Source organism: Eurosta solidaginis, chromosome 5 (genome assembly GCF_040869045.1).
Source record: "Eurosta solidaginis isolate ZX-2024a chromosome 5, ASM4086904v1, whole genome shotgun sequence".
Classification (NCBI taxonomy): Eukaryota; Metazoa; Arthropoda; class Insecta; order Diptera; family Tephritidae; genus Eurosta; species Eurosta solidaginis.
The window spans coordinates 222875654-222902394 of record NC_090323.1 but is presented as its reverse complement, the minus strand read 5'-3'; the positions used below and the strand labels follow the sequence as shown (position 1 = coordinate 222902394).

The following is a 26741-nucleotide window of genomic DNA, read 5'->3' as shown; positions in this document are numbered from 1 at the left end:
TGGGTTGGTTTTTTGAATTAAAATATAACTTTAGAAAAATGAATGTTTATAAGCTTTTAAAAGCGCACCTGAAAAATACAACACCATTAGGTTAAAACAGAATATAGAATTATATCTACCTACATGGTGAATAAAATGAATTACAACAAAAGGCAACACTAAGAGACCAATTGTAAGGTGAGCAGCGGGACATTCATATGGTGAATAGCTAAAGGCTCTGCATTTGCACTGGCATGAATGTTGGAGATTCGAGTTCAATGATCAGCTCCCGAAAAGCTAGCTGATGAAGAAGTGAAATTCAGAAACATGTCCTAGTAATCATCGCCGTTTGTATATCCCACAATTTTTCTCTAATATCAAAAACAAAACCATTGTGTAAAAGCAATAGAGCAAGTCTCACTAAATTACCTACTTTAGAAAAAACCTCGTAAAATGGGTGTGACACCAACCACATTAAGTAGAAGAAAATGAAAAAGTTCTGCAGGGCGAAATCAAAAGCCCTTGGAATCTTGGCAGGAATACCACTCGTGGCATTACGTATATAAATAAATTAGCGATACCCGACAGACGATGTTCTGGGTCACCCTGTTCCACATTTTGGTCGATATCTCGAAAACGCCCTCACATATACAACTGAGGACCACTCCCTCTTAAAACCCTCATTAATACCTTTAATTTGATACCCATATCATACAAACACATTATAGAGTCACCCATGGTTCATCTTTATGGCGATATCTCGAAAAGGCGTCCACCCATAGAACTAGTGGGCCTTTTAAAATATTCATTAACCTTTCATTTGATATACATATCGTACAACACATACTAGGGTCACCCTTTGTCCACTTTTATGGCGATATCCCGAAATGGCGTCCAAATATAGAACTATGGCATACTCCCTTTTAAAATACTCTTTAATACCTTCTACTTGAAACCCATGTCATACAAACACATTCCAGGGTTACCCTGCTAAATGTTGATTTTGCCTTATTTTGTAAACAAAGCTCTCAGCTGATTATGTAATGTTCGGTTACACCCGAACTTAGCCTTACTTACCTGTTTTTACTTGTTTTTACCTATTTTTACGTTATTTATTTTTAACGAAAGGACAAACATACATACATAAGTTTACAATACATAATATATACATTGTAATGTTTATAAGTAACAAGTTACTACCCTGCAGCGCGATCGGGTATATTTTACTAGCCTTAGGAGTGTCAACAAAAACATCACTCGAAAATTGCAAGATTAAATTGGTTCAGAAGTGCATTTCAATATTAAATCCATAAGTTAATTTCCTTATAATTTTATATTGGAACGTACATGCCGCCGTCAAAGTATCGCATTTGTCATCGCGCTACTACTTATTAATTAGATGTGTTTCCTCTTTAACTAACGTTAAATCTATAGGTCTGCTAGTGTTTTTTTTATTAGACTTAGCACCCTCAAGTGAAATCAGGCTAATCCTGTTCATGTGTCCGCACCCCGTGGGATCGCCTTTAGTCATAATGTCAGCATGTATCAATTGCATCATAACTATAAAGGCCATCTTGTTCACAGCAGCCCAACAATCTATTTGCCTGTACATTAGGGGAACTAAATTCCTAATGGAAGGCTCCTCTCCAAAAACTCTGTGTACATAGAGTCTTTCGCCATGAAAATAAGGGCAGTGAAACATTACATGTTCTGTGCTTTCCAATTCGAAGGCACAGTTTGGATCCCCACAAAGGGTTTTCCTCTATCCCACGCTTATGTAGATATTCCTTGAAACCGCCATGCCTGCTCAATATTTGTGTGATGTAGTAATTTATTTCGTCGTGTTTTCCCTCGTACCATTCCACTATATTCATAGCTAGCATGAAAGTCCAGCGCCCTTTTATCGATTCTCCCTACCGTTTTTGCCACCTATTTTTGTTCGAGACCTTGCGCTTTCCTTAGCATCTTTAGATGGTCAGCTGATTCCAATGCCATACAGATCGGCCATTTTACCTGAGGGTAGATCTACTGGGATTTTCCTGGATAAAACATGGATCGCGTCTTCGGACACCGTACGATAAGCACATGGTTTTCTTATAGCAGTAATCCGGTAGGTTGCTAGTATATTTTTTGGTGGAAAATTTTCGATCCGTGCCATATTGGTGCTGCATAAAATATTATCGAGCTGGTTAAGTTGGATAATCGGTGACGGGTAGCTTCGCCTGGGCCACCTATGATGGGCATTATTCGCGTTAGGGCTCCACTAGCACTAGAAACTTTCGCCCCCACTGCCCTGAAATGCTCCTTAAAAGTTAGTTTTGAGTCAATGTTTACTCTTAGATATTTCAAGAAAGGCTTTGAATTTATCTGGCAATCTCCTATGGTTAGGACTAACACATCCACAAAACATTTTGTCTTATTGCTAGCCATCTCCAGTCCTATGTTCATCAGCCATACCTTTATTCTTTCCACGGAGTCATTAAATAATGCTTGGAGCAGATTAAGTTTCTTGGCCGCTGCTAAGGTTAGAAATGAATTTCATGCTCTTTATTAAAAAAAAAACCCCAGCTTCCTAGTTTTCCAGGAGACATAGGGCGCGCATTTCGTTGCTCATAATGAAAATTTATGAGCCAGGACTCCTCCAATGCTTAATAATGCAGAATGCGGGTGGCCCGATGGACGACTGGGCTATTTTAAAAGTGGAGAGGAAGCAGCAAAACAGCCAGCCAGTGCTGTTTCTGATTTGCCACGAGTCCGTGGAGGTACTTAAGCAAAAAGGAAATAGATTGAGGTTCGACAGAGGCCAAACGAAAAGTACTCCCAGCAACCGGCAGCACCAGGTAACAGCCTTGTGGGGATAAACGAGGCCAACAAGCTCTTGGATGAGCTCAACTTGCTAGATCCGGAGAGGGATGCGGCCTCGTCAACTCCTAGCAGAAAGCAAGAGCGTTCCCGCTCTAGTGATAAGGGTGGCGCGTATTAATCAGCAACATTCGGAAATTTTCACTTCCTAAGACGATGCAATGGTGAGGGTGGAGTCACGAAGCGGTCGAAGCCTAACAATCGACTCAGTGTATATGGATCATGAGGTGGTGACACGACAAATGAAGTAAATGAACGGAAATTAAATAGCGGTCAGCGCTAGACAATTCTTAATGCGTTCGGTAGACTGATGGCTTTCTTATGCTCTCTGTATTTCCGACTGTATTTCTTTGTCGGAGGTAGCAGACTCTCCAAATGCTTATTATCAACTTCTTATTTACTTTTTGGTCTTTTCCGGTTTTTTTGCATGATATATAAATTAGTGTTTCAGATTTGTGTAAACACGTAAACCGTTATTACTATTACTATAGTATATTTACTTTGAAATTGATTACGTATCACTGAATGTTAAACTAAACCTATTGACATATTGTTTAATGTACGTCTAATGCTAACAATCTTACTGACCATTTACTACCCTTCAAGAAACGCGATTACTCCATAAATAATGTAAGGAATACTCCTTTGGGAGTATAGGAGTGTTCCAAAACTAATCTGTATTCATACAAAAAATGTGCTCCAATTAACATTGCGATGTCCTAGGAGAGGAGTAAGTGATCCCACTATCGCTTTGTTTGTGAGTATTCCATAGAGTACATACGTGAGAGTACTTTCCAAAGTACTTTCACTGTAGTACTCCATGTAGCACCCACAGAGGATCATATGCCAAAGTACTAAAGAGGAATTGTGTCGGAAAGAATTATCGGAGGGAATTTAATTTAAAATGAAAGTAAGTGAAGAGGGGCAATATAACTTTTTATTTTTTCCTACGAATATTCTTATGTTATTTAACATTTGCGTGAATAAAGAAATATTTCTCTATACTATAGTATGTATACATAAAATCAGTGCGCGGTTGCATTTTATCAGAGTTGCCATAGTAAAGTTTTATTATCAGTTATTTGTATGCAATATTTTACTTTTGGCAACTCTGTTCGATCGTCATCGTTTCGTGATCACGGTCATTAAAAAACGAGCAATGATCGGCAAATGGTGGTCCGCAAATGCATTGCAAAGGAGTATTGTTAGAGTACTCCAACATGAAGAAAATGGAACACGTAATCCAACAATTTTTGCAGGGAAATTACTAGTTGCGTTCATATAACAGTGTGTGTAAATGGATATAATTTCACACCTTAAAAGTTTATATACTTTCATGAGTCCCCCTATTTATGTTGCTTTCAAGGAAATTGCTATGGTCTCTTTTAAAAGCACACAAGCTTATACTTAGCTACACTGATCCTTTTGTAATAACGGTTTGATTTCATACAAATGACTACGTACATATAAACATAAATGAATGAGTATATACTATACATATTTGTATGTTTATTAGTGTGGCCTTTATAAATCAAATAATCGATATTTCTAGTCACACCCCTCTAAAAGTTGATAGCAAAAACAAAAATCTTATATATTATTTCTAATTGCTGTTTTTATGTACAGGCCCCTTTTTCGCTCTTATTTGGAATCCAAATCTATAAATAAAGTGTTGGTTGTAAAGATGGAGGTTCGTGCTATTAGCGAGCTTTGGGCATTATTAGTCGTAGTGCTTTTGTTTAGCTATATCGTATTAAAATAATTTGTTAAAAATAAACGATTGTGAGAACACAAAGAAATCTATCTGTACTATGGCACTATTGTGAATATTTGATTAGAACCAACACTGCATTCCCGGCAGTTGCTAACATTCGCCAGATGGCAGCGAAAGCGCATGTTAGTTTATAGATGTTTGATTGATTAAAGAACAGCTGATTTCTTATGATATTTGATAAATAAATTTTGGTCCCTCTTGGTGGCAGTTAAGGGGTGTTGAAAAGGGGTCAAATTTTGTATCGAGAATTATATGGAAAATCGTAGTTTCACTGATTCTGGAGTTGTCCTCAATATTAATTCTCAATGCCAATAAATTAATTAAAATTAAATATTTGTATGTGATATCGTCCACTATGGACTTATTGAACTTATAAAAACCAACCCAATATACATAAACACTGATCCATATAGTTCAAATAAAGTATCTCATCAATAAGTCGATAAATGATTTCAGACGTTGAAAATGTTTTAGGAAGGAAAATCGCTAATTCAGAATTAAAAAAAAAAAGAAACTGGCATCATCCAGGGTCGAAATTTCGAATAATGTAATTTGTTCGATAAGAGATATGAAAATTAAAGCTTGCATGGAGCTTTCTGGACATACAGATTTATCTTTATTTCAGATCTGCCACAGTCCCTTTAGCGTAATTTCTACTCCTCTGTAAAGTACGGTGTCAATGTGGCGTAGGTCCAAATTAAATTTAGAGCAATGGCTCCTTTTAGGTATTTCAGCTTTTTGTACAAAATTTTCATTGATGCAATTTTTTTGTAATTGGTGAATAACTTTCCAAAAGACTTCCCACATATGCAATATCCAGCGAATAAAAGTGATGTAGATTCAGTGGTTACAAATGTTAGCTTTAACAATGTTGGCAGCTGTGCCAAGTTTTAGTAATGTAACTTAAGGGGCTCAGGAGATATGTGGTTTGGAAATAGAAATTTATATGGAAGGTATCACATCCTCTTTTCCAATTCTTCCGACTACTCTCCAATGATATTAAATCGATTTTTAGCATCTGCCTGCCAAGTAACATTTGCCTTGTATTAATTCTCTATGAGATATTTGAGTTTTCATATGTTGGTGTAATGCATTGCCCAGCTATTACTACCCTCAGGGGTAGTTGATTGTTCATATTGAGGTATAATTATTGTCACGCTTATTCATACCAAAATTTCCCCCTATTCACCGAATAACTCAATTTCCTACAAATTGGTGCATATTTCGGCCAAATCGGTGACACGGAGCATTCAAAAATGAGTTGAAAAATTTGCATATGGTGTTTTTTTATATATTTAGATAGATATTTCGCATTGGTTTCCTAGTAATTGTGTAAAATTAAAAAAAGGTGAAGGAGTTGCGTAGAAAAGATGACTTATTACCAATATACTTCGTTAGCATCGAAAAATATGTCTGAAAAAAAAAAAAAAATATATATATATATAAGAGGTTGGTAACTCAAGCCACATTTTGTAATTGAGTAAAAAAAAGTTACCATACCTCCGCGCTTGCCAATACAATACCTTCCGATATGTATACTCGCTCTGCAAATACCTCGACTCATTAGCGAGAAAAAACTTTATATAAAATGAAAATTTCATCGCAGGACGAATCCAGAATTTTTTTCCTTCGGGGTTTTACACACCAACAATTTTTATTAATCCATTTTGCTAAACTGGAAAATATCCATATCAATTTTAGTACCACCCAAGCAACTTTCTAGCAAGAAGTTTATGGGTCGCTCCAGTGAAAGCGACACCGCAGGTCCAAAAACTAAAACATATTGATTGTGAACAAATCTAAAACAGTAGTCTAAAATATAGTGTAATCCTTTAGAAATAATGTTTATAAAAATACTAACAGACCCTGTAGACGTTTTTCTGTCATAACTCTGCTCAAACTACATAACTATCAATAATTTTGTACCTCGTACGGATTGGTTTCCTCCAAAAGCGGTGCCGTTATGTTACGACCGCTAAAGAGCGGCCGGTATACTCACCGTTTTCAGCGGCACCGCTTTGTTGGAAACTACAAACAGTTACGGCAGAGTATACGCGAAATTTAATCTGCATTTTTACGTGTTGTTTTTTTTTAGCCTTTTTACTATTTTATTTAAACACGCGTACAACAAAAAAATATTTCAATTCAAAAATGTTAATTTTTTATATTTTCAATTATTTGACAAAATTTTTACCGCACTGTGAATAAAACAAAACAAGTGTGATAACTTCTCCATAGACGTCAAAATTACAAATATAACCGATCACCTGACTTTTATTGACTATCATGGTCTCATTCTGTATCTATTTCCATCACCCGCTGAAGTTAGCCGGCCTTATGCGCCGCCATATTGAAAATTCTGTCAAAACGCTGCCAAAACGCTAAAAAGTAGCCATCTTGAACATCCTATCAGGCAGTTGATGGATAAGATATCAAACATGTTTTATCCACAATGGTTCACCAGTTTGACAATAGCGGTGGCAAAAAACGGTGATGAACGAGTTTCCACCGTCATGACGGCCGTAATATTTTATACCCTGCCGCTATATTACCTTACGGTGAATTTCACCGTCTTCTTAGTTTCCATATAATTACTTTTACATTGCAGTATTTTTGACAGCGCATCTACCGTTATGTAGAGGCACCGCTTTCGAAGAAATCAAGACTTTACTCAAGCTTACCCTCTATCCCCTGTTCTTTATTCACTTCTCAATCTGCGTCTCTTTCACACTATCCGTCTTTTCCATCCCTTCGTTTCTTTCTAGCTGCCTATCCATCTCCCCCCTCTTCTATATCTTCCCTTTCTCTCTCTCTTCTTCTAACTCTATCACTTTCCAGTATATTTCTCTTTCCTTGGTTTTCTTTCTAGTTCTCTTTATTCTTCTCCATCCCTTATTCCCATCCCCAGTCCCAGTCGCAATCCCAGTCATAAAGGCATTCGCAGTCTCCGTCTCCGTTTTGATCAGAAATTAGCCTTTAGATCTATTAGTATAAAATAACCAGTCTAATGTGCATATTAGGGTTGGTCGATTTATTAACCGGTATCACGCCATCGATTTTTCGATAGGATTTGGGTTCAGAAAAAAAAGTTGCGCTACGCATACCCAAAAAAATAGTTTTCCAGCCTGCGAAATTTCATCGCTTTTTTCGATTTTTCATGCATCTTTTTTTAATTTTCAAAGCTCCAAATCATTTTTTATGTATACATATGTTTTTTCGTGTCAATTGGCCAAGTCCCAAGTGAATTCATGCGCTAAAGACGATGGTAATGCAGTTTTTTGAATAAAAAATTTCTTTTATGGTGATTTAGAAGAATTTTTAAAATGAAATTTCGTAGGCTCGAAAATTATTTTTTTGGGTATGCGTAGTGCAAATTTTATTCTTGAGCCCAAATCCTATCGAAAAATCGATGGCGCGATATCGGCTAACTTTCGTCCATACAAATCGACCCACCCTAGTGCATATATATACTGATAACACAGGAAATTTATGTAAAGCTGATTTTAATGTATTTAATTTAATTAAGAGTATTTATACAATTTTATCTTAAACATAAATTGATGCTCATGTATAATACTTAATTTAAATTGAAAATAAATACACTCCATATTTAAAATAACTAAACATTGAGAATATTTACTTATATACATGTAAACATTCAGCTATTTATATGCTTAAGTTTACACTTATTGTACAAATGCTTCTAGTCAAAACGTACACACATATACAGATATAAATATATTAAGTACTCAAAATAAGTAAACATGTTTGTATTTATAATCAATTTAAATTAACAAGTATGTAGAGTATGTGCATTGAAACAGAAAAGGACAAAAGTAAAGTTAAATCGTTAAACAATGTATTAATGTCGGATTTAAAGTCGAATATAACACTCTACTTTAACATTTGGAGTTCTAGTAGAGTTGTTGATAAGCTGTACGAGCTTTACCATACATCAACATAGTTCAGCGAATTAAAGCACACCAGCTTCGCTGGCTAGGCCATGTTATATGAATGAAACATGAACCTGCGCCCAACAAGGTGTTTTAATCGAATGCACAAGAGACGGGGGCCCTCACTTCTCTACAGCAAGTAAACATTTTGCTTCTTTTAGTTGTTGTTGCTATTGTTGTTGTGCTTCGCCACATCCAATAGGAGCGATCACTCACAAATTATCATCAATATCCACTAAAGGAGTCCAAGAAAACTTGCACTTTCAACAGGGTTGCACCAAAAAGGTATGAGGCGTTGGTTCTACATTGCAATTGATGTATGTAGATGTAGTCTGTGTTTCGGAGACATGGTTTTCTGCTGGTTGCAGTGATCAATTATTTGCTGTAAATGGGTATAATCTATATCGTGTTGATAGAATCGGTCATGGTGGGGGAGTGGCTATTTATGTCAAGAGTGGTATTTCATGCAAACTTGCCTATGCGCCTCCGGCTCTAAGCTCGATTGAGTATATTTTTTTTGAAATTTTTTCAAAATCAGAGAAACTGCTCATTGGTTGTGTATACAGACCCAACAAACAAATTGATTACATGCAATTTGTAGATTTCCTAGAGAATGTATTGATCGGCTATAGCAAAATCATTTTGACAGGGGACTTCAATTGTAATATTCTTACTGATTTAAAATTTCCGCTGACTATACAAAATTTTGGCCTTTTTCTTGTAAACAACACTGAACCAACCCACTTTACCTGTTCTTCTAGTACTCTTTTGGATACTTTTTTGGTAAACGATGCGTCTAAAGTGCTTTTGTATGATCAGATTTCAGTTCCGAATTTCTCTAAACACGACCTGATATTCTTAACGTACGATTTGCAATTTGTTAGAGCCATTTCGTCTTATTCATATCGTGATTTTAATAACATACAGTACCAACAACTCGATGCCGCCGTTAATGACATTAACTGGAGGTCTATTTATCAACTGGCGTCTGCCAATGACCCAATCAAATTCATTCAGAAAAACATAAGTATGCTCTTTGACCAATTTGTCCCTCTTGTAACAAAACCTACTAAATCTGAAAGACGCCCGCGGTTTAACGCCTATATTCTGAAATTAATTGAAAGACGTAATAGAGCGTACTCGGTTTGGAAGAAGACAAAGTCAGAAAGTGCCTTCACTAACTATAAGACTTTGAGAAGAGACGTTACTAGAAGTATTAAGAATCATAAACGAAAATACTACGAAAACCTATTCAGTACAGCTATTGGCTCTCAACAAACCTGGAGGCGGAATCGTAATATAGGAAGCACTAACAGAAGTACGATCACACATGATAATATAAATATAAATGCCAATGAATTGAACCGAGAGTTCGTTAGCTTGCTTTGCAATCAGAGTAATGCAAACTACTCTCGCTATAGTGCTAGTTCTGATTTTTCTTTTTCCGGTTTTGGTTTTCAGTGTGTTCATGACTGCGACGTTGTCGATTCTATACTGTCAGTAAAATCATTTGCCTTCGGCCTTGATGGCGTTCATCCAAAATTTGTTAAATGCCTATTACCAAAAATTCCACCATACCTCACTTATGCTTTCAATACAGTTTTAACAACGGCGGTCTTTCCAAAATGCTGGAAAGAGGCGAAAATTATTCCCATTCCAAAGCCCAATGGTGATTTTAGGCATATCGCTATTTTGCCATTTCTGTCAAAAGTGTTCTAACATATAGTGAACCGGCAGATAAACTCGTTCGTAAATAGTAACTCCCTAATTAGTCCATACCAGTCCAGTTTCAGGAAAAATAGAAGCTGTATCACTGTGATATTAAATGTCTCGGATGATATAAGGCAGAATATGGACCATGATCGTGTTACCTTTCTTGCTCTTTTAGATTACTCGAAGGCATTTGACTCGGTCGATCATGCATTACTTTGTTTTAAGCTTAAGCACCTTTTTAACTTTTCTAACCCAGCTGTAGATCTAAGAAGTCGTACCTCAATGAGAGATCCCAATCAGTAAGTGTGGGTAGTTCTATGTCTGACCTATTGCCTGTAACTAAAGGTGTTCCGCAAGGATCTATACTTGGGCCTTTACTTTTCGTGTTATATTTAAACGACCTACCAAATGTTCTTAAGCACAGCAATGTTCACATATATGCAGATGATGTTCAAATATATCTAAGTAGTCCATTCGCCTCCATTGAAACTTGCATACGCAATCTGAACGTCGATCTATGCCTATTAAATGAATGGGCTAGTGATAATGGACTTTTCTTAAACCTCAGTAAATCGCTATCAATAAGAAACCTTTTGACCTTAACCGCTATCCCAAAGTAATTCTTAACAACACTGAGATACCATTTGCCGTCACCGTAAAAAACCTTGGTGTTACTTTCAATAGAACGTTGACGTGGAACAATCATAATTTTGCAGCAATAGGCAAAGTCTATGGAAGGCTAAGAGTACTGTGGACTACTCAGCACTTCGCACCATTTAAAATAAGGTTGCTCTTAGCGAAGTCATATTTGATTCCAACGTTACTTTATGGTTGCGAACTTTATGCGAATTGTGACAGTGTCTGTAGTAGAAAACTTAATGTTTTTTACAATAATATTGCACGCTATATCTACGACATTAGCCGTTACCAACACATTTCCGAATATGCTGTGAAAATATGTTGTGCTCCACTAGATGATCTACTAAAGTTCAGGTCCATAGCACTCCTACAAAGGATTCTGGTAAATAAGGAACCATTAAATCTTAGTTAACGGCTAAAATTCACAAGATCAGTGGGCTCCTCACAAATACTGCATTTGGCATTCAACTCACGAACGTCTGAGCGTCAATTTTTTGTTTCTGCGGTTCGTCTTTGGAACACATTACCGATGGAGATTAGAAGTAATAAGGGAACATTGCCCTTTAAAAGAGAACTATTGCGTTATTTTGTTCAACAAATTTAAATATTTTAAAATGTGACCCTTTCTCTCTATAAACTTTCCACACTTTCATTCACCTATTTTTCTTTATCTTTTTCTACTACTTATTGCCCTTACAACCTCATCAATCCTTCTTACTATTAAAATTTAAACTATTTAAAATTTTTTAAACACACTTTGTATCTACGTATATTTACTTTGTTTTAAGTCCTATTGTCAAACACTGTAAATAAAACTTATGGTTGTTGTGTTTGATTACTTACATAAATAAATAAAAATAAATAAAATAAAATATGGTTTGTGTCCTATATAGAGATGGATTGTACCGGGTATTTACCATATTTTCAACTGAAATGTGGAACCAACGCCTCTAACTCCCCGTTGTCTATGTCCAACCCCGTTGAAACAGATGTTTCCTTGGACTTCCGCTAGAGAATATTGATGACAATTTGTGAGTGGTCCTACCGTATAGATGGAGCGAAGCTCTGCCACAGTAATAACAACATCTTACTACATAGACGATCGGTGTTGAGCAAGTTATTGCTTTTAATCCATACATTATTGCTCATAAAGCCGAAGCTTTCAAAATATGTGCATAGTAAATAAGTAGAGCAGAAATTTATTTATTTTTTTTTTTTCATTTTGATTTTGTGACAAGTTTTCCGATAATTGACAATAAAAATATGTTACGTACACAATAAATTCTAAATCGAATTGCGTCAAATTGCATCAGATCTACAAATCGAAATGAGTATAATAATAAAACCAGACATGCGAACTCATTTCTCGTGCTACTAAATCTTGTTTAACAAAGCCACAAAAAAAAAAATGCGATATGCTATCAAAACAAAAGGAAATCAATAAAAATAAGAAATAAATAGACAAATAACAAAACAGCAGGCACTTTGATTGCATCGCACATACATACACATAAAAAACAAAACAATATCTAACACCAACGCCAATTTGAACAAAAACATAGATAAACACACACAAATATATGTATGTATATACTTAGATTCAAACTCGCATATCCATTATCGCCAATATCTTAGCGCGCCCAATCAATGAGAAATTGCTGTCAACTAAGTCACGTCGACGGGCGAGAAAAATGCTATTGATTGTCCAACTGTAAAGCTGTATGCTTAGCAAGAGTAGCAAGTTTATTGGCTATCTCATGACACCCAGCAGCAGAAACACAGCCGCGGATAGCAGCAATCAGCTTTTGAAACTTAAAAGAATTAACACTGCGAGAATGTCCTAATATCAGAATTTTTTCATTACTTTTCACCAAACCCTATTTCTTATAGTGTATTTACACCAATTCATGTATTTATGTACATATATATATAGCTGTGCATGTATGTATATACATATGTAGGTGGCATTTAATATATGGCAACAACAAAACGAGGAAACGATAAGTGAGTGCCCGCCACCTAAGGTAACAGGAGCAGCAATTCAACAAGTAGTGATGTACGCATACAGTGGAGCAAATTGTTATATTTGTTTTACTATTACAATGAAAATGGCAGAAATTGAAGCACAACTTCGTCGTTTGGCGTATTGTAAAAAGTCGTAAGAGCGAATTTGAGTAAGAAGTTTCAACTAAAACTTGAATATCTAAACATAAGCTTTTTTTGTAAACACCTTGTATATCAGTAATAACAAGTAAGGACGGGACTATAGAAAAGAGATATATAAAAGCGACATTTTCGATATATATAAAATAAAAAATACATAGATTGATACTTTGTGCGAGGATAAAAATTTTCACGTTCCATGACCATGAATCACTTATTTGGACAATACATGACGTATAGGTAAGTGTTTGATAAAGTTCGAAGCTTCTAAATGAAATTTGAAGCGTTAAAATTGGACAGAAATTACGCTTTAAATTGGGGATATACACTATAATTTTTTTCAGACAAAAGCATATGCTATATACGTACGAATTTTGTGAAATCTGAAGGTTCTAACTGTCGAAATCGGGCGGAAATTACGAATTCTTATCTAATTGTATCGGATATACGCTATTAATACATCCGACCTATACAATTTTTTCAGACAAAAATGAAAGGCATATATGTAAGCATTTGATGCAATTTGAAACCCTTAGCTGTTAAAATGGGGCAGAAATTATGAGAAGTGTCTTATCTGAGCAATCGGTTGTAGGTAATATATTGTGACGAATATTAGCAACACTAAGGGATACTATCATCTCTAAGCCGATACTAAGCAGTCACTTTTGTCTACATAAACAAATCAATCATTATGTCTACACATATGTACGCACACGCAGCGGAGAGAAACGCACAAACACACGCATATATTTTATCTGTGATGCTCACAAATGTAGGCGATCATTTGTGCAATTTTCACTCACAAATACACGCGCATATGAGAAGTTATGACATGGATCTGTAGTTGTAGCTGGTAATTTTATAGCTGGTAACTAAGTTAAATTCTAGAAACGCCAAGAAGTATGCGAACGAGGAAATCGAAGAGTATAAAAGAACGCAAGCTGAGCATTTATGGAATCAGTTTTATTTAAGCACGCTATCTGTTTAGAAGTAGAAGTGCTATATACTATATATATGCTATATATACAACCGATCTCTTTGATTTTTACACAAAAATATGTGTTATTTACGAAAGCATATGGTTAAATTTGAAGGCTCTAGGTATTGAAATCCGGCAGAAATAACGAATTCTTATCTAAAGAATCGGTTGTATGGGATATATACTATGTATACGACCGATCTCGTCGATTTGGCAGACAACAATACATATGTGCCATATAAAAAAGCATGCAGTCAAATTTGAAACTTCATCCTAATAAATTGTGAAAGATATGACAAAAATCTTCTTTTCTGAAAAATTATTTGTTTGGCTGATATGTATATGTTATAGGGGTTCAATTCAGCCAACAAATATCTACGCAGATACCTTAATACACCCGCTCAACAAATTTTATCCAGATATCTCAAAAATTAAAGAACTAGTTTACCTTCAAACAGATAGGCGGACAGACGGACGTAGCTTAATCAATTAAGATTGTCAACCTGATCAATTCGGTATGCTTATTTGGGGGTCAATTTTTTCTCCTTAAAGATTAACACTTTCGAGATTCGTAATAAATTAAATAAACCATTTCACCTGCCACAGGCTGGGTACACTTAAAAACATCAGAATGCCGATATATTCCTGTTTAAATGTTTTTATACCCAGATGTACTTGTACACACACATCTTTGATTGAATAACGGTTGGTTGTACAGTTATAAAGAAATCGAAATAGATATAGACTTCCATATATCAAAATCATCAGTATCGAAAAAAAATTTCAATGAGGCATATTCGTCCGTCCGTCCGTCCGTCTGCCCGTTATCACGATAACTTGAGTAAATATTGAGATATCTTCACCAAATTTGGTACACGAGCTTATCTGGAACCAGAATTGATTGGTATTGAAATTGAAAAAAATTTGAAAGAAAAATTTTAAAATGGGCGTGGCACCGCCCACTTGTGATATAATCATTTTTTTTTCTCGGACGTTGTGGCAGCGCACTGCCCTCAAGTGGCCCGATGAAACCGGGCTAAACCTGCTTTTGTTTTTTTTTATCTTAATTCTTATTTATGTGTTATTTCTAATTTTTTTTTGTTACCGAGTCTTTGAGAGGCAGTGGCTTCTCAAGCGCCGAGATCTAAAACCGCTCAGCTACAGAGAAACTCATCAGCTGAGAAATATAGATTCACAAAATACAATAGATTAAAAGTATAAATATAATTTTTTAATTATTAAGAGAACATAGAACCGTATTTTTTATGGCGAAGAGCGAGTCCGAAACATCAATTATTCTCGAGTGAGAGTTTCAATCTTCACACAAACATAGAAAAGGTTCGTGTAGTTGGAAACTGCTCCTGCATTTTTTAAGATATATAGGTTTATAATGCCTTGAAACTCGGCATGGAACATTCCAGTTTACTTCGTTCAAAAGAAATGGGCTTGAAATCGATCCATTTAAAAGCCTATCAGTAAATAGTACACCTAGCATTTCTCTACGACTTGCAAGGGTAGGAAGATTTATTAGTTTTAATCGATTAGTGTAAGGAGGAAGATTATTCGGAAAGTCCCATTGAAGATTTCTCAAGACGAAAAGTAACAACTGTTTTTAAATTGATTCTAGTCTATCCATATGAATTTGATAACGCGGATTCCAAATTATCGATCCATATTCTAATATCGGCATCACCAATGATGTAAAAAGGGTTTTTGTAACGTAATGATCACTGAACTCTTTTGCCCATCTTTTCACAAATGCTAAAACTCCTCTCGCTTTATTGACTGTGGCATTAATATGAGGGTTGAAACTAAGTTTGCAATTCATTGTAACTCCCAAGTCGACAAAAACATCAACGCTTTCCAGAGTTTGGCCATTAATTGTGTAGGAAGCTGGCTGTATGTTCCCACGTGAAAAATACATGGATTTACATTTTTCCATGTTGAGAGGCATAAAATTCGCATTACACCAAGTAACTAAACGATTTAAATCCGCCTGGAGTACAGAACGTTCTTCAACCGATGCGTATGACTTAAAAAGTTTTACGCCGTCGGCATACATTAAAATTTTAGAATATTTTATAGTTGTGGAAACATCCTTTATAAAGATCAAAAACAGAATAGGACCGAGATGGCTGCCCTGAGGCACACCGGAGGTAACATCGATGACATTCGAACAAATGTTTTTAAAAATGACTCTTTGCGTTCTACCGCAAAGTTAGGAGGAGATCCAGCGAGTTAGCCTAGGTAGAAAACCAAGCAATTCGAGTTTATAAACAAGTAATGAGTGGCGTACTTTGTCGAATGCTTTGCTGAAATCAGTGTATATAACGTCGGTATGATGATTGTTTCTAAACCCATTAAAGACGTGAGTTGTAAATTCAAGCAAATTGGTTGTGATTGATTTGGCTCTACAAAAGCCACGCTGAGAAAAATCTGTCAATGTAGAAATCGAAAATGTAAGGTGATTAGTAACGATTGCTTCGAAAATCTTAGGGATAGCGGAGAGCTTTGCTATTCCACGATAGTTTTCAATAGACGACTTGCTTTCTTTTTTATGGAGTGGGATAAGAAAAGATTCCTTCCAAGCCGTCGGGAAAATGCCAAAGAAAACAAATATTATTAATCATAAATCAAAAATCGTTAAACCTATCGTAACAAAATTCGGCAGAGAGGTTGCCTTTACTATAAGGAGTAGTATGAAGAAAAATTAACGAAATCAGCTAAGGACCATGCCCACTTTTATATAAAAGGTTTTCAAAAGGGTCGTGGACGAATTAAATTAGCTATATCTTGGCGAAAAAGAGCTTTATATCAATGGTATTTCATTTTCCAAGTGGATTTATAACAATAAGGAGGAAAAACTGCAAATTTTATAAAATGCGCGTGGCACCGCCCTTTTATGACTAAGCAATTTTTTATGTTTCGGGAGCCATAACTCGAAGAAAAATTAGCTCAGAATAGAGCCATATGTATATGTACTATTGCACAACCTTGTAACACTATTAAGCACATAAAACAAACAACAACAGCATTTCAAATGTACAGCTGGGTATGTGATGTTCGGTTTCACCCGAACTTAGACCTCCTTACTTGTTGTTTTTGTATTCAATAATCGAATGTACCTAAATTAAAATTTTTTCTTGTCTCACTTATGCTGCTACAATCACAACAATTTTGTAGGCTGTCTTGTTATGATGTCGAATTCAAAACTTATTGCGAGTATTTTCTATTAGAAATATAGGAGTATTACATACATATTGTGAAGCAACTTTTATGCAATAAAACTTATAACTATTAAGACCCTGTACAAAATAATTTTGTTTGCTTCATATTTAAATGAGTAGACAATACATTTTTTTTAAATACTTCAATTGGAAAATTATTCAAACCATGATTCAACCACAAGGGGTTTGGTCGGGTGACAAATGTTTTGACAATTACAGCAATTTTGCTCCCAAACTGAACTGATGACCATTAACTGTGTTGATACATTGCGGCTGCTGAGTTGAGCATTAGCCCATATAGGCTCCCAGTTCGAAATTGTCCTGTCTCAATTTTTCAAAAATTTCCATTTCAGAATTTGTCACAAAAACGCCCTATATCAGAATTAGGTTGAAGAACACCCTATCTCAGAATGCTTTTCACTAACTCCATTTCATGTCAAAATTCATTGAACTTATACTCAGATAGGGAGTTTTTGAAACATATTTTGAGACATGAATTTTTGAATAAAATTCTGACGTAAGGCATTCTTCAAAAACTTCTGAAATAATGACCAAACCAACATAATACTTTATCAATTCACGAAATATTTAGAAGAAAATTAATTATTTCCTCAAAAACCTGTAGGCATTTACAAATTTATTATCACGGAATTGAATTATTCCCCGTTTTCCTTACTTCATGAAACCAAAAAGTCCAGATTTTTAAATTTGGGAGCGTCAAAGATCTGTCATCATTGGATAACAAACCTCTAGTAATTGAATCAAGATTCAAACATTAAACATTACCGAACAGTTTTTTAATAATTTATTCATGAATAAATAAACTTTAAATAATTTCTTTATCATAAATTTTCATTCGAATCATTACCCAAATATAAATTTATTCGAATAATGCCCAACTCTGCATACCACACGCTATGCCTGCATTTACATTTTAATGTTTATCCCATATCGCTGACCACTTGCAAAAGATGCTCGGTCGCTTACGCTTACATTCAGGATTTGCCCACACCGTGACTAAGAATAGGAATTTCGAATTTTCAAAGTCAGCTGTTTTGTCAATTGAAATTTCGTTGCGCATTTCTTATTTTGTTTAAAAAATTGAAAAGTTTAATTATTGTTGCGAATTTGTTTGAAATTAACCCGGTAGTTCCCATAACTTTTTTTCTTGTATTTAGTTGTAAAGAAGCTGTCTTATAGATTTTGACCTACTGAGCACGAAAATGATGTCCATTCTTTAATCCACTGTTACGCTTTTCCGAAAAATCCGGAAAGCTAGCGTTACCATATGGTAATCCTTAGTCGCCTAGGGTACAGGTTTTTGATGAAAGAAAAAACTATTTTGGACATGGTTTTTTAAATTTTATTTCAAAAATAATAGACGTTTGTGAACATTTTCTTAAACCGTAAATAAGGTAAAAATAAGTTTATAAAAATATAATAGAAAGACATTTTCTGAACTAAAATATAGGTGGCTGAAATCATGGTTTGGTATGGTAACTTCCAAAACACTAAACACAAAGTCCTGCTATGCATTTTATACATGATGTTCGTCTGTTAACTTTGCATATTTCACCGGAACAACGGATACGATTCGATGGTACTACAATATGTCCGCTGTGATCAAAACGAATAGTGTGTTCCACTCGACCTGGTTGTAGAGCATATCTGTGGGATGGCATCGGACCATCTAATTGAGACATTGTCGGTTGCACTTTCCGATAAAGCTGCCAAGCATTTTTAATACAGGCATCTAACAGCCAACTAAAAATGCTTGACCACCACTTTTTTCCATGCATGCGGTGCGATATTGTGCCAAGATTTGATCGAATCCGTTTACTCCGCACATATATTTGTTGTATTCAATGATCGCACAAGGACAGGGTACATTTATTTTGGCTCCACTTACCTTCGAATAACGATGTGCCATTGATTTCGGATTTTCACCGAAGCTGGTATATAACATGCACACAACATTGTTATCTTTCCATTTCACCAAACATATGTCAGTGCTTTTCATCTCAATTGATTGCGAGTAATCTGATTCTATTGACTTGATGTCTTTTTTATGCACCAGTGGACAGCTTGCTGAAATTCTATTTTCACGAACTGTTCCCAAAGCATTATATCCACATGAATTGAGATAAGCCAAGAGCGGATAAGCGAAACGCCGTCCACTAGCCATTACTACTTCATAGCCGCCTTTTATCTGAACGGGGCATACATTATCAGGTATTCCAGCTCAATCATCTTCAGCATCATCTTCGCCAGATATGTTTCCGTCTACAGGAGGCTCGATATAAAGGGTGGTTGGTATATCTTTAATGTAATCAAGTATTTGTTGCAACGATAAACTTCTGAGAGTCGTAGTATTGAAAAAGTTCTGCAGATTATATCAGATAAATTTACAAAAATGCATAGAAAAGCCATTGAAATGCGTAGAAAACTATACCCTAGCATAGAAAATCCCATGAAATACGAAAAAAAAAACCTGTACCCTAGCCGACCCACGGTTACCATATGGTAACGCCTTAAATAAATCGTAAAAAAGAACTAGAAATTAAATAACTCCAGCAAAAAATGAACTCTGATATAATAACTTAATTCATTAGTTACCGACCTTTATAGTTTTTATTTATATGTTCTTAAAAATTATTACTATAATCGCGTACTTACAGACGTTCCATATTGAAAACGGGAATTTTCAACTTTTCTTTTTCTCACTTAAATTTGACGTACGATAGCTTCAATATTTTAACCTGGACTGACCAAAGCTTTGTTTTACGGAAAGTCATGGCCATTCTGCATAAAATAGCGTTATTCATTTGTAGATTTGTTGTGCAGTATAGATTTAATTCGTGGAAATATAACGACACCTTTTGCGTTACCATATGGTAATCGTGGGTTATTTCGGGTTAAGAAATAAAATTTAAACAATGCACAGTAATACATTTCATAGAAATAAAATAAATGTAAGGCGCGATAACCTCCGAAGAGATCTAAGGCCGAGCTTCTCTTCCAATTTGCGTCGTGCTCCTCTTGATTTTCCCTACAAATTGGCCGGATGTAGGTCCCACATGTTTTATGCCGACTCCGAACGGCAACTGCAAGGCAAATGAGTTTTCATATGCTATTCAATGAAATGTGTAATGAACTGCTGTCACAGCAACATCAACAGAGGAGCATAAGAAGAAAAAGGCTTCCATTCAGCAAAGCAATTTTCTGGCAGCCAAGTCGAGTTGAATTCGTCTTTCGTCATATGCCAAAACCTATTTATGCCTTCTTAAAAAACCTTGCGCAAATTCTGGATGGCTGCATCAAATATACCAAGAGCTCTTCCGTTGCTTATGATATACTTTTCGAATTAAAAAAAAAGAATGTTGTGGGAGAATGTACACCTTTTAGCACAAATTTGTACAAGTAAGTATTTTTTCTTAAAAGAACCAATTTACTTTATTATTTTGATTGCTTCCCTGTAATTTAGCAAGTGAAAACACTCCTAAGAAATGGCAGAGAAATCTCCCTCTTATTCACATTCATAATACCTATGTACTTTTTTCCCATAACTGGTTTCCGCTTTTTTTGTTCAGAATAAGAGGAAACGGAGAAGTGAAAAAACTCACAAGGAAATTTTATTTAGAATTGGGCTGAATTTATTTATTATAATCTAAAAATTCTATTGGAAAATAGGTATAGAAACATCAAATTAAAAAAAAAAAAATAACTTAAAAAAAAAATTGTTAAGTTAAACGGTTTTATTGAAAACAATACTTACATAAAGTAATAATAATGCTAAACGCTAGAAAATAATTAGTTAAGTTCTAGGTACTAGTCATCACACTCCTCGTCGGTCTAAGGCGTTGATCGGACAATTAAATAAAAGCGTTGGGCGCGTGAAATTTCTAAAAATGTGAGGCGTAGCATAACCTGATTAAGGTTCAGTTAGTCTTACTTATGACTATCAATAGAAATCTGACGCGTCCAACGCTTTTATTTAATTGTCCGATCAACGCCCTAGATTTATGAGGAGTGTGATGACTAGTACCTAGTACGTACCTAATTATTTTCTAGCTTTTAGTATTATTATTAATTCATGTAAGTATTGTTTTCAATAAAAACGCTTAACTTAAAAATTTTTTTTAATAATTTTATTTTCAAGTTTTTAGTCTTTATTTAATTGTCCACTATTTCTCAATTTGTTGCAATCTAAGTCCACAATACATAATCCTTCCAAAGACTTTACTCGACTCTGCGCCACGTATGCTTGTCCCTCCTCCAACTCCAAAATATTTTGATGTCGTTTCTACCGGTCTGTATGTAATATTTGTTCCAAATATGAGCCAAATCGGACATCATCGTCGCTTTCTATTCATGTATGTATTATGTGTTCCAAATATGACTCAAATCGGACCACTAGTACGATTTTTTTTTTGAATATCTTGAACTTTGTGTCACCTAGCGGCGATCTTTTTTATAGATCGCTTTCTATTCTTGTATGTATTAAAATTTATTAAAAAAAAAAATAAAATATTAGCCAAATCGGACCACAGATACGATTTTTGTGAACATCTCGATCCTTGCGCCACCTAGCGGCGATTTTTTTCTTATTATTGCATTCTCATTGGGTTCTGAACTATATTCCAAGTTTCAAGCTTGTAACTTATCGGGAAGTTACTTAAATTTCAATTACAAAGTTCTTTCACAACGGCCGTGCATGCGGCCGTGCGGCCTGCCTGTCATGTCAAGCTAAATAAAACCATTTAATTAAAATTCGTCAAGTCTATCATCGCATTCAAATATAGGCTGCTGATTTATGCTCAATTTATATAAAAGTATTCTTATAAAAAATGATTGATTACACCAAACTAAAATAATTGCTATACAAAACCAAAACTTCAAAATATATGTGTAAAGATATGTTATATTGTTCATATGTTTATCTGACCAATTTTTCCAAGTTTCTAAACACTGCACAATACTAACAGCAGCGATCAAAAGCGTGCGACCTTACTGACACACATTTCAATACTCTGTGAATTCAACAGATTTATCAGCGATAAGAGCCACAACAAGCAAAAGTAGTCTTCCGATGGCCATCGCCACCGTCGCGTTATTTGCCGTTTCGCTAGAATTTATTACAACTAATATATAACTAAACGCTTTGCTCTAGCACCAGAACCAATTTATTTAAATTTTTATAAAAAAAAGTTATTACCATTAATAAAGAGAATAAAAGCTAGAAATTTGTGAAATTCAAAATGGTTGTCGATATTAAAATGTGCCGTTTTGAAAATGTCCCCTGGGGATTTCGGTTGGTTGGTGGTGCGGATTATGAAGTGCCGTTAACGGTTGTTAAGGTTAGTTTAACAAAAAAATTGATTAAAAGTAAAACTTATGTGAAAATATTTCTTATGTTGTGCACAAGACGGTTCTAAAATTATATTAATCATAACAAAAAATGTTATTCCTTGCAAAATATATCAAAAAAAAAAAAAAAGTAAATGTTGAAGATTACGTAACACCAATATAATTTATTTTAATGTGTTGGTCTATGCGTGCATTTGCCTCAAATGTTTATATGGATATACATGTGTGTGCGCACCATAGTGCCATATGTGCAAATATGCGTACATATGTATGTGTGTAACTTTTGTTGGTGAAAAATTAAACGTTATTCTTTTATGATTTTCTCAGAATGAGCTGTGTGGTCCGCTACGGCTTTAAAAGCTTTAACAGTTAATTTTTCCTCATAAAAAAGAAATATGTTGAAGGAAAGCAACTTGTTGGTATAGCGACAAATGAAAAAATAATTAAAATGACTTTTCGTTAACACAAACAGACCATAAAATATTTTATTATTATTACCAATCAACACGCAGTACAACGGGGTTGTGCACCCCACATATGAACACTAGTTGCAGCAAATACATACGGATATTCGTTGTTGAACACTTCCTTTTCACTGATATTGCGTCTTTGGACCCCAATGCGACACACTCAACGATCTCTGAGCGTGGGCAAAATTAACATGTGATATCTTCGAGTACATGTCCGTGGTGTTAACTTTGATCGGTGATCCTTTGACTTTTGAAGAATCCTCTAATATACATATGTGAATAAGATAATCCAAGTCTTACTTACCTTCTTAACTGGCGCTTAACCGGCTAAATCGTTTTTGCCGTCTAAAAAACGATCCCATCGGTTCAACGCTGTGCTAACTGCCGCCAATTGGCAACACTAAAGGGAATTTTAATCGTTTTTTCACCTGGTTCTTACATTGGAGGGGGAGCTGCTTTCTTCTCTCTCTCTCTCTTCTCAGCTCTCATAGGTAGAATGCAACCTCGGTTTTAAACAAATTGGGGAGGTACATCCTCACTTAGCCGTTGATGTTGCCCATTGTCATTTTGCACAGCCCAAACTTCGCAGGACATCCATGAGCGCCCGTGATCTTGTTTTTAAATCTTTCTAAAGCTCTTCTGACTTTTTCAAAGCCGGATGGTATAACATAATTTTCTCCACCATCGATTGCGGGCCCGAGCTCATCATCTTTCCTGGTCGTTTTGTCACTCTCTACATTTAGAAGCACAGGAAAGTTTTCCTTCCATTATCTGCGAATCTGCCGCCGCTGACGTTTTTACAGGAGTTTTTCATGGGCATAAAGCCTTCAGTATTTTGCCGAATTGTTTGGTAAAAGTTTTTGTTGTTATTTCAGGTGACCAGCAGCTCAAACTCCTCTTCCTGCCTCTGCCATTTTCTTCATGTAATTCGGGGTAGCGTTCTCATCCTGACTTTTCGTTCGTTTTTTAACGTTGCCTTGTGCAACGTCTTTCTTATTGAGCAACGCGTCATTCTTCATCGAACCAGTGGTTTCTGATTTGGAGATATGCTTTTGGTATGCTCGGGTCGGCTTGTGCCTCACAGATTAGGTGTAGAGTCGAGTTACATTGCAGCCTTTCGACGTCTAACTTTCTTTACGCCTTTTGTTTCTTAGTTTTAGTGATCTGAGTCCGAATGTAAGGTCCTCGATTCGTGCGTACACCTAAAACATTTGAGGCATACAGTCCGCCTATCATGACATGGTCGATGTAGTTACATGTATTTCAATCAAATAGATTGATTTAAATCTCTGTGATTCAACCTGGTGCTGGCCGTGACCATGTTTCCAGCACTGAAGAAGTCAGTCAGCCTCATAGGTTTCATTGTAGAGGCTGAACTTTCCGGCCGTGCGACCAATAACACCTTTTTTGCCCACCTGTCTTTAAAACCGCTAAGGGACTAAAAGTCTCCAATTACAAATTTTATATCATGGCGGCAGCAACGTTCGTATCTGCATTCAAGGCGCTCGTAGAATGCATCCATCACACATATTCCCCTTCTCATCTATCAGTGCATGGCCGCATGTACATTAAAAAATTTTGATTTTATGCGGATAGCGGCAAGATTTTTGTCCACAAGCGTGAACTATAGTACTTGGTGACAAAGTATCTCTTCTACCACGAATTTGAAAAAGAAACTGCGGTTACTTTCGTGACCACTCCAGTAAGTCTCACAACCTTAAATTGTAATTAGTCGGACTTCGACACCAATACCATAAAGGGAACGGGCATAGGGAAAATTCCCTGAAATTATAAGTTTTTAAACGCTTGGCGAGGTCGTCATCAAAAAAGCGGTTTCTTTTTAGTCGCACCTAGTGGTGGTTTCCCGATGCTGAATAAATTCCCCAGCTAGCCCTTAAAGCAATTGTGATGGAGAGGTCTTGCTAGGTTGGCGCCTTCTCACATTAGGTCACCACCGAACGGAATTTCAGTGGCTATCCAGAGAAACTTGTCCATAAATAGTGCGTTCAAAATAATCGAACAGGTAATTTCTTTTGAAAAAGCAATCAAAAGTTCTTATCATATTCCATTTCCATTTTTCTCATTTAGCACATATTACATAGTTAGTAGAAATAGTTCATATGGGAAAACAACATTTGCCGGTAAACTTTATAAAATCAACTAGTTGCAATGAGTTCTCGCTGGGTCATTTTCTCATTATCTTAGCCTGCGTTGGCACCTCTTCTGTCGACGAAATGTAATCACTGGGTTAAGAACTTACAATCGAGCAACGCACAATAACCAGCCGGACATGCAAATGAAAGAGCATTGCATTGTTTCTATAAAATAAAATTGGACAATGAGAATACAAACAAATGAAAATTGTAGCACATGCTGTCTCTCATTACTCACGGATCTAAGTAGTGGAATTCGGCAACAAAAGTTCATTGCCAAAATTAACTCACTGACCTAGCGAGCGGTGCACAGTTTGTCGTGAAAAATTGGCAAATACTATTTGTTATGCTACTAGAGCACTGGGCTTATATATACATACATTGACATATTTCCGACAAAAGTTCTTTGCTGCTATGTGAAGGCAGAGAATTCTATATGGGTGTATAATAATTGGACGGATCGAATTAATAAGAAAATTCATACCATTCCTGGAATCTTGTGGACAATAAACATTTAAGATCTGCTGCTGCAAAGTTCAAATCTAGATAAACTTTAAGGTATTGTTCACCTAATTTCGGTTATTGCGCTATACCTTCAGAGTTTGGTTGTGGTTGTTGTAGCAGTGCTTCGCCTCATCCTATACGTGCGACCAATCACAAGTTGTCATCAGAGGACATTGAGGAGTCCAAGGACTTCAAGGTTCAACAGGGATGGACCATAATGAGAGTTGTGAGGCCTTGGTTCCACAATACATTTGAAGAGATGGTTGGTGTCATGTGGGGACACATTGATTCTGGATAGGTAAGAGTTTAACCTGTTACAGTACCCATATCGAAGTTGAGCTAGAGTGACGCGCGTTTCCCTAGGGAGATTGTGTTCCCCTGGGCGGTATAGCCTCATCAATCAAATGTCTGTTGGGATGACCAGGTTTCTAGGTATTCAACAGAAACTGTTTGGTTACCATTTCATTTCTCTCCACAAAGGGGAGTATTCTCACCTCATTATGTAGATGGTGTTCTGGGGACATAAGAAGACAGCCCGTTTATAGTTTGGTATCGATATCCTGTTAACATTAGCTATTATTAAGATTTGATAATGAAGATTGATAAATATCTGTATTTATTTAAAGAAGCTGTCCACTTGATCCATTTATTCAAGGGAAGTGTTAAAAATTATGGATGTTTAAACATTTTATGTCACGGTATATGAGAATCCAGAATGTAAGCGCAAGCGTAAGGTGAGCAAAAGCATAGTCTTTGGAAGTGAAATGCTATATGGGGGAAAACAGAATGTAAGCATAGTATATGAGATTGGTATACTAAATGGGGAGTAGAGAATGTGAGCGGAGTGTAATCACTACACTATAGTATAAGGTGGCATGAGATTCAAGGCATGGCAGGGAAAGCAAAGGTCAAGTTTTACAAACGTGAAATCGATGAGGTGTAAACAAGCTATCGATTT

General features: G+C 35.8%; 2 protein-coding genes across 9 annotated transcripts in view; one reads left to right on the top strand and one right to left on the bottom strand.

The window, feature by feature from the left end:
• LOC137252581 (uncharacterized) overlaps nt 1-26741 on the bottom strand; it is a 687899-nt gene that overhangs the window by 500572 nt on the left and 160586 nt on the right. Inside the window, exon 1 of one of the 4 annotated variants that reach the window (XM_067788531.1) lies at nt 22235-22302. The exons of the other annotated variants lie outside the window; for them this stretch is intronic. The gene's annotated coding sequence lies outside the window, so the exon portion shown is untranslated. Of the gene's footprint in view, nt 1-22234; nt 22303-26741 lie in introns of those variants that run through there. 4 annotated transcript variants of the gene reach the window in all.
• Nucleotides 22359-26741, top strand: part of Zasp67 (Z band alternatively spliced PDZ-motif protein 67) — a 35379-nt gene continuing 30996 nt past the window's right edge. For 2 of the 5 annotated variants that reach the window (XM_067788535.1, XM_067788538.1), the window contains exon 1: nt 22360-22646. In XM_067788535.1, coding sequence (XP_067644636.1) covers nt 22548-22646 — 99 coding nt within the window. In that variant the 5' untranslated portion in view covers nt 22360-22547. Of the gene's footprint in view, nt 22647-26741 lie in introns of all 5 variants that reach the window. The other 3 variants (XM_067788536.1, XM_067788533.1, XM_067788537.1) reach the window with 2 other exon arrangements.